Below are 9,323 nucleotides of genomic sequence, written 5' to 3'. Positions count from 1 at the left end.
CTGAGTTTCTGTCAAACTTCCGGAGATGCACGGCAAACTCAGCCATAATGAAGCCTAGCACTAAGGGAAGTAGCAAATAGAAAGAATTAGTGCAGCAAATAAGTAGTTGATATGGCAAATGCACCGCTAAAGATAGAAAGAATTAGCACAATATCTGTGTGTGTGTGTATATATATATATATATATACACATATGTATATGTACATGTATATGTACATATACATATACATAATGTATATGTATATATACATAATGTATATGTATATGTATATGTTTATACATATACACATATACATAATGTATATGTATATGTACATGTACATATACATATACATATGCATATGCATATATATACATATACACATACGTGTATACATATATGTATACATATACGTGTATACATATATGTACATATATGCATATACGCATATATGTATTGCATATATACAGATATGCAGATATGCATATACAGCGCATATATGTATTGCATATATACAGATATGCAGATATGCATATCTATATATGCATATCTGCATATCTGTATATATCGCATATATGTATTGCATATATACAGATATGCAGATATGCATATACAGCGCATATATGTATTGCATATATACAGATATGCAGATATGCATATACAGCGCATATATGTATTGCATATATACAGATATGCAGATATGCATATCTATATCTGCATATATACAGATATGCAGATATGCATATCTATATATACATGTATATATATGCATATATACATGCAGATATACAACGCATATATGTATTGCATATATACAGATATGCAGATATGCATATATAGATATGCATATCTGCATATCTGTATATATGCATATATAGATATGCATATCTGCATATCTGTATATATGCAATACATATATGCGCTGTATATGCATATCTGCATATCTGTATATATGCAATACATATATGCGTATATGCATATATGTATACACGTATATGCATATATGTATATACATATATATGCACTATAGACACACTTACATATATATATGTATATACACATTTACTTATATATGCACTATAAACACGCATATACATACATGCATAAACATATATAGACACACACATACAGATATTCAAGAATAAATACACACACACACACACACAAAAAAAAGACCAAATCAACAGAAATCTTACATCCACAGCATCGGTTCCCTTATCCATCAGATCAAGCTTTGTTAAAACTCCCCAAGTGCGCTCACCTGTATAATAACATTTCTCAGCTTCCATTCAGAGCTAGATCAAAAACCTTGTATATTACCTGAGCTAAAGCCTCTTGATGTGCCGACATCCAGTCTTGAAACTTACACTATTTTCCAACTTCCAACCAAGTTTTGAACTTCGAGACAAGTTACTGATGAGTTTAAGAATAACAAAGAGTTTAACAAATCAAAATCAAACATTTACAAGCATTTGCAATAAGCAAGTATGGAAACACACATCTGCTCTCATGCGCTGCCTTAGAAACCCTCAACCCTCACCACTAAGCTACACCCCAGTGTGCACCTCAGAGCCAGTTTTACTTCCTAAATCTGATTAAATCCAAAACAAGAGACACGAAAGAAAAAAGGAAACAAAAGCTATCTGCATCAGACTGCCACATTTTTGTTTTAATAAGTAAGATGCTTCAGGCATTCTCGTATTATAGTACTTGAATTTTCTTTTACTTCAAAGTTTTTGAGAAAAGGAGCAGAAGGAAGAGGGAAAGAAATTTCTTACCACTTGGATCTGTTTCCCGAGCTAGTTTGATAGCATCAGAAGTTGCGATATCTTGATTTGCAGGGGATATAGCAAGAATGATTGAGTTTGGCTTCAATTCCAACCAAAGACAGAACATAAGGGACCACCCACTGAATTTTTTCAACTCCTTGATAACATATACACTGAATACTCTTACCAGATTAAAAATGAAGCAAAACAAGGTTGGTGCAAAACAAAAACACCAATTAAGTATGGTAGCACACAACCACCCATTGTAGCCCAAACTTAGTAAGGGCTCTATTCAAACAATTAAGTCCTACTAACTTTTAAAGGTCCAAGAGCTTTTGGGCCTTCAAGTTGCACATGCTTAGCTTTACTTTATAATGAGTTGCCTTTTGAACTTCATATTAAATTTTTTCTCAAGTCCAAAGTTGTGCCTTCCAAAAGGATCGGGCAGCTAGCTTTTCAATGCACTGGTACAGCTAGCTTTTTGGTGCCTCTAGTATGGACTAACTAAAGCTTATATACCTAGATGAGTCCAAGAACATGCCCAAATTCGCCTTATAGGAACGTGCATGCTATATACTCATGGTAGTCAACCCACAAGACTATAACTATCAACTCCATTATGCATAGTATGGACTAGATACTACGACATCCCCACTTACATCATCAGTGCCCAATAGTGGGTGTAGAACTCTGTATCAAGATATGCTCACACAGGCACTCCAGGCACTCCACACACACACACACATATAAGAGCATATATTCACACAAAGCCCTTCGTACTGAGTTACTAACTAATGCTTGTTCAATGACCTATACAGCCTTACCATAAACATGCCAATGGAAAGATGAAATGCTCTTTTGTTCAATGCTAGCATGTATTCCAAGGGTATACTTAAGGCAAAGAAACCAAAATTGCTTTTCAAGCTGCCAAAATTGCTCTCTACTGCCATGGCGATTCATCTTGGATTACAGACTTTACCCTTGGCATAATCAGAAAAAACAAACATGTATATTAAATTATGTTTCTTACTTGTACCACCTCAAGCTTAAGATGTGTACTTGAAAGTTACAACTGAACAAGTATCAAACTAAAAGGTTCCCCACCATTAAGTTTAAGGCTCCAGCTCACGCCCATAGATTGAGAACTATAAAACTTAAAGAATCATTGGCAGCACCATCATTTATCATTTCTCTCATCACTGTATCGTCATGAATATTCTCTTGACTGGGCCATGTGGCACCAATCAATCAAAGCTAGCAGAAATACATTCAAACAACAAATCATGCTTGTTTCTGGTCAAGCAGAGGCACTCCCTCAAACACACCAAAGATCTGAGAATGGGCCTTTAATTAGGCTTAGGCATATATCTCGATTCTCAGCCAACCCAAATTCATCCTGACCACAATCATCCCTAGGTTTCTTTTGCAGTAACGACTATAATTGAGCACTAATCCCAAATGTGAAGGTAGGGTAAGCGAGAAACATAAGTCAAACAGCGAGAAACATAAGCCAAACAGCTAACAGGTTGAATTCCTTGCTATGTAAGGATATAACAAGCATTGTCTTCAGATATACCTTCTCTACATAAGAGCGCACCATATTCTCAATGTCTGCAACAATACTTTCAGGTTGTCCCTCTAAAAACCAAAACATTAATAAGTGTCCTGCAGTAACTTAGGTTTTGCGAATTGACACTTCTGACAGAGAAGGTGCAATGCAGCAACTCAAAAACTTACCCACAGCAACTTTTGTCAAGCCAGGCAGGTCAATAAGCGTCAAGTTCACGACTGCAGAGTAAACACCACATGTTAATGCTCTGCTGATAGTTTGTAGCTATAATAAATGATGTACGCAGCAACAAATGGAAAATCACAAGGGATTTTAGCTCTTAAAATTATCTGAATTAAAGGGTAAGCAAAATGATACCCCAAAATCTAAAATAGCAAGTTTCCGGTCTAGCTTACCGTTTGGTGAATAAATGCTAAGATGGATTGGAACTGGTGATATCTGTTTGCTTCGGCCTGTAATTCTGTCGGTCTCATCCTGTATCTCTTTCCTGACAGCAGCTGAAAACATTCACATATGAAATCCTCAGTAGCTAACATCAAGTAGCACTTGGTCAGCGAAAAAATAATAGCAGTATATGCAAGCTATGATTAATCAAAAGACTTTACAAGCCCGTTCCAATAGCATGTGCCCCTGAGCAAGAGGATGTACAGACCAAAATCTGTGAACCTCCTTTTGGGAATATGAAGAAACTCTGCATATTCTGTTCCATCTTCCAGCTTATGCAGTTGCAAAACAAGTGGCCTTCTTGTTACAATTCCTGACAAATCAAAAAGAATAACAAGATCTCAGAAACCCTGAGGTGAGTTTCATGTAAACACCAAAAAAGCTTGGATGTTTGCTTATACCTGAGCCCCGAGGTAGAAAGTCTCTTCCAACTATGCTTTCTAGCACAGAAGACTTCCCAGAACTCTGCAATATGTAAGAAGGTATCAACCCTTCTTTAAATCAAATTTGACCAGGTAACCAATGTCCTACTCTTCTTCTATATTTGCTCTGTTTCATTCTAACCTAACTATGATGGATTTGAATATGTCTTTCCATTTGAAAACACTTCTCTAGGAAAAACCATAGTTCTAATCATACGCCTGAAAACAGCAAACGTTTGGAAGAACCATAGGCATATTTGCCCTTACAAAATAAAATAACTAGGCTTGACGTGCTGTCCTCTCATGTTTTCACTGTCCTAATTCATGCTTCAAAATTTAAGCTTTATAATTCCAGATTTTGGACTGCCTGCAGGCACCTAGGGTAGGGCTGTCACTGTACCCCCCCTGATCAGCCCTACCTTGGGTGCCTTCAAAGTTCAAGCAGTCCAAAATCTGAAGTTCTGAAATTATAAAGCTTGAACTTTGAAGCATGAATGATGACAGTGAAAACATTAACAGGACAGCAGGTCAGCCCCAAAAAAAGGGCAATGTACGTTTGAATCAAACATTTGCAAATATATGGACGGCCAATCATACGCATATGATTGGAACTATGAACAAAACATTCCTCGTCACAATATCAACATGAGTTAAATGCTCCAGAAATAAAGTAACATGAACCACCGTACAATCAAGTGATTCAGTCTATGTGGCTACTCTTAGTAAGGCCAACAAAAAAAAAAAAAAGAGAGAACATGATTAAGGGGACAAAAAGAACCTGCCCTCCGACCACCACCACTGAAGGAAGGGACTCCCATAGTGTCGGTAACGCATTGTCACCACCATAGTCACCCAACACAGTGCAAGCTCTTTGTATTCGGTTAACCAGGCCAATCAAATTCTCCATTATGTGCCTGAAAAGCAAAAATGTATCAAATCCTTACTCCACAGCAGAACATTAAGAAACAAATGCAACCTCCATGTCCTTCATGCTCAAAAAAAACTACCACAGCAGAGGCAGAATGCCTTCTTGTTAACATAAAAGCAAAAACTTTAATCAAGCAAGCCTTTTATGTGCCATAAAAGCCAAAACTGAATGGTATTAACACTTCAATAAAAAACCAATAATTGAGACAAGTACACTATTTTTCCCAGAAAGAGATCCTGCTATTCAATCAATGATGGGCTCCTCTCCACGCTCAACCTACAGGGAGCGTGGATGGTCCAGGCCTGGATACGAGGGAACCAGGAAGCCCCCCGCTCAAGAGTGTGACTACCTTAACAGTTCCCCTATACAACCAAGTACGACAAGTACACAATTATGACCACCATCAGTACAAAAAGCTGCCACAATAGCCAAAAAAACCCTAATAATTAGAAAACAAAAACGAAGATATGACCATGTATAGGTTTTATATCTTGGGCAACCTGCAAATGCAGGCAGGAAGCCCTAATATTCACACAATAAGCAGAAATTTAGACATCAAGTAGACTTTTCGATGGGGCAGCCCATCACTGCACGCAGGACGCCCTAATTTAAGCAGATTTTTCCAACACTCCACCACGCAAAATCAATCTCTCTCTCTCTCTCGCTCTCTCTCTCTCTCTCTCTCCAAGAAATCACCATTGTCGTTTCTCTCATCTAAATCCCTAATAACATAACACAAAAGTCTCATCATCGTAATCTAAAATAATACCACAGGAAATCATCATTATCATTTCTCTCATCTAAAACCCTAATATGATAACACAAAAGTTCCATCATCATCATCTCTCATCTAAAATCTCCTCTCTCTCTCTCTCTCTCTCTCTCTCTCTCTCTCTCTCTCTCCAACAGAAAGTCCATCATTATCGTATCTCATCTAAAACACAGTAAGTCATAATCGCCGTATCGTTGCCGTCGACGTTAACACCTCTCTCTCTCTCTCTCTCTCTCTCTCTCTCTCTCTCTCTCTGTGTGTGTGCGCGCATACCTGAATTTGGTCGAAGCTTCGAACTTGATTTCTCTTAGCGAGGCAAAAACCTGAACGCCTACAAGCGTTTTGAAGGAGAAACGCGTGTGAGATGGCACTGTAGCGAGCAAAATCAAGATTGTAAAGAGCCCCCTCTGAGCTTGCGTGCACAGTATGACTGACTGGTGTGTGGGGAGCGTGGAAATTCAAACGATGCTGGCCAAACACCCGTTTCCACACCTAACCCCAAAATTCTAAAAGTTTATTCTTTGAAAAAAAAAAGCACGAGAATTGGTCTGTTGTTGACGTGGCTTCAAGTGTTATGTATGCCTAATATGGGCCTAGTTGTTTCTCATTTCTCATCATCTCATATCATATCATTTATGACAACTTTGGAACAAGGACAGCAGAGAAAAGAGAAATCATGGGACGTGGAGCAATCGGCTGGCTAATTACAATGAGCCCCCAAAAAAAATTTCAAACGCTTCATTGTTGGGGCTGCTTGCCTCCCTTTTACATACCGCAACAACGCGCGGGTTGAGGACTAGTATATTATAATAAAGGCCTTTACATACCATGGCTAGAAGCGCCTTAACTCGGAATCTTCTCTCTATCCTACCCCCACGTGCGGGTTGAGGACTAGTATATTATAATAAGGGCCTTTACATACCATGGCTAGAAGCACCTTAACTCGAAATCTTCTCTCTTCCGATTCCACCCTCCTTAAATGTGTTAAGCCCCTTAGTAAGAGAACAAATGGGCATGCCATGTTCAATAATTAGATGGTTGGGGTGGGGGTTAGTTCGAGGTAAAGGGTGGTCGTGCCCAATGATGTGAAGAATTGTAAATCTATCTGAGAATCCCTCTTCAATCCAACGTAAGTTGAGCCCTAAGGTGGGAAAGGCAAAACTAAGACATCACTTTGATGGCACGACTGAATCGTGAAATCAAGTGATAATCACTTGACTTTCAAGGATTGCCTTATTTTGATTGGTTAATTTGAACGTTGTAAGAAGACAAAAGATGATAAGTGGGTGTGTGTGCAAAAAAATTGAAAGGTTAATCCAAGTGGAAAGTTCAAAATGGAGGATCCCTTACCCATCATGTTTTTAGTCAATTGTCATGAGGTGGTGTGTAAAGTCCTTTAGTAGGCAAGGAATGCAATTCAAGGGCTAGGACTCACATGTACTAGCTTCTTTGAAATGTCCAATTATTGGTGTGTAAACAGTTATTATAGCCAAGGAGCATAATTAAAGGATATGGAGAGCGCAATCTTCCCATGAATGTATTTTTTGAGAAGCAATGTGCACATGAGTAGCTTTTCTTTTTTACAAGGGCACTACTAGCACATACATTCCTTTTCAAACAAGTTATTCTAGAAGGGCGTTACTAGTGCAAACGTTCCTTTTCAAGCACATTATTCTAGAAGGATGTTACTAGTTTAAACGTTCCTTTTTGTGTTTGAAAATGCATACTAAGTGGGCCAACTAAAAATAAGAAAATATAAGATTATCCAAAAGGAATTTATGTCTGTGCTTTTCCTTGGGCTTTAAGCTTTTGACCCATTTTATGGTGGAGTACGTAAAACCCAAGTATTAAGGCATTTATTGTTTATTATTCACCATGTTTATGTTTGGGTATGTGGCTACTCCATTTTATGTGGAATACGATATGCTTCATTTGTTCGATAATTTGGAAGTGTGTATGACATGTTATGTCATCTTAGGAAATATTAGTTGTGAATTTCCTCGTTTTCGTCTTGTTTGCAATCCAAGTGGTTGGGGTTACACTTAGCCTAAGATTTATCAGATTAATTCTACATGTATACTCCAAAGTGAGTATTGTAGAATTTTGAGATTAGGTTTATAATCTCCTAAATGGTGGTTAAAATAAATTGTGCCTTATACAAATGGAATCACTCTTGGGTTTTGGGGATGTGGAATCTTCCAACCAAAAGAAAGAAGGTTCACTTTTTGTGTCACAGTAGTTTTTGTAATCATTTAATGGTATGGGACATGAAATGTTCTATGCAGGCTCTTGGGATCTTGGTGGTATGGGACACCAAGGAAAATATGTAAAAGTTCACTTTTTTTACTTTTGTTTTCGTGATGCATAGTCACTATGTAGATTATGCTCACATGATCTATGTTATTAATAGACTTTGCAAACCGTTGGTGGTTGCATAGTCTATTGTGTTTAGAGGGGGTGCTGATCCACAGTGATCAGCACCCTCTTTGATCCGGAGTGATCAGAGGGATCTCTTGACATGGATATTCGGTTTAGAGTTGAATTAGGTGGTTTAGAAGTAAACTCAAAACTAAGAGCTGATCCGGAGAGATCAAAGGCAAATCAGGGGCAAATCAGGGGCAAACCACAAGAAATTCGGAGTTAGTCTAGAATGATTACACTCAAATCTCGATCTTGATGCTCATACAAAGTGCCCAACAGTTAACTTGATCGTTCTATTATCCGACATGGCTTGATATACACATGCGCACTTTCCAGCAATCACCTCCCTCACCAAAAAGGTGTGCTAATCCAGAGAGATTAGCCGAGTGCGAGAAGAAGAGTGAGTGCTACCATGTGCTAAAACGAGGATATTGGACACTTAATTAATTGAACATGACTAATCCTACCCCAAGCTCCTACTATAAGGTGCTTTGTCATCGTACCCGCATAAACAAACACTACCTTGTGTCAATTGGGGGTGATAAAATTTATTGAGAGACTACTTTTCTTTTAACTGATATTGCGTGTTGACTTCAAAAAACTTAAATTTTATGAAAAGTCATAAACTTAGGTGCTTGATATTCTAGAAAAAGCCCATAACTTGTTAATTTGGTGTGACCAAATTCCAAAAATGTTCAGTGTGTAGTTGGGTAGGTGTGAAAGTGCTTTCACACTATGCTCAAGCATGGCAGGTAGCCATGAGATGGATCCACAAAGTATTTGGGCAAGTTCTCAAAGGACTTTGCTATTTATATCCACACTGAAGCTTGAGTCTAAGGCTACTATCATGGCCTAGCAGGAATCATAGTTAGATGTTGAACCATAGAGTTCAAAGATTCACATAGCTATTGATCCAATGATATGAGATTAACAAGGATTTGGTGCTGAAATGCCCTAACTTTGACCTAATGAGCATTTTGTAGTAAGTGGCTCGAGCGTCTTGTAAGAGATGGTTCC

The 9,323-nt window shown here is 38.0% G+C and overlaps 1 protein-coding gene across 1 annotated transcript in view; it reads right to left on the bottom strand.

Moving 5' to 3' along the window:
* Positions 1-6,375, bottom strand: part of LOC147626234 (phragmoplastin DRP1E-like) — a 15,572-nt gene extending 9,197 nt beyond the window's left edge. Inside the window, exons 1-9 of the mRNA XM_086816376.1 lie at positions 6,159-6,375; positions 4,964-5,099; positions 4,165-4,228; positions 3,972-4,076; positions 3,715-3,816; positions 3,487-3,537; positions 3,326-3,387; positions 1,759-1,849; positions 1,177-1,241 (exon numbers count right to left, since the gene is read on the bottom strand). Of these exons, the coding sequence (XP_086672502.1) occupies positions 1,177-1,241; positions 1,759-1,849; positions 3,326-3,387; positions 3,487-3,537; positions 3,715-3,816; positions 3,972-4,076; positions 4,165-4,228; positions 4,964-5,092 (669 nt within the window). The 5' untranslated portion in view covers positions 5,093-5,099; positions 6,159-6,375. The remainder of the gene's footprint in view (positions 1-1,176; positions 1,242-1,758; positions 1,850-3,325; positions 3,388-3,486; positions 3,538-3,714; positions 3,817-3,971; positions 4,077-4,164; positions 4,229-4,963; positions 5,100-6,158) is intronic.
* Positions 6,376-9,323: the final 2,948 nt, after the last annotated feature.

This window comes from Cibotium barometz, chromosome 22 (assembly GCF_041138505.1).
Source record: "Cibotium barometz isolate CiBa-2024 chromosome 22, ASM4113850v1, whole genome shotgun sequence".
NCBI classification, from domain to species: Eukaryota; Viridiplantae; Streptophyta; class Polypodiopsida; order Cyatheales; family Cibotiaceae; genus Cibotium; species Cibotium barometz.
The sequence above is the reverse complement of the archived record's forward strand: the minus strand, read 5'-3'. Positions and strand labels throughout refer to the sequence as shown.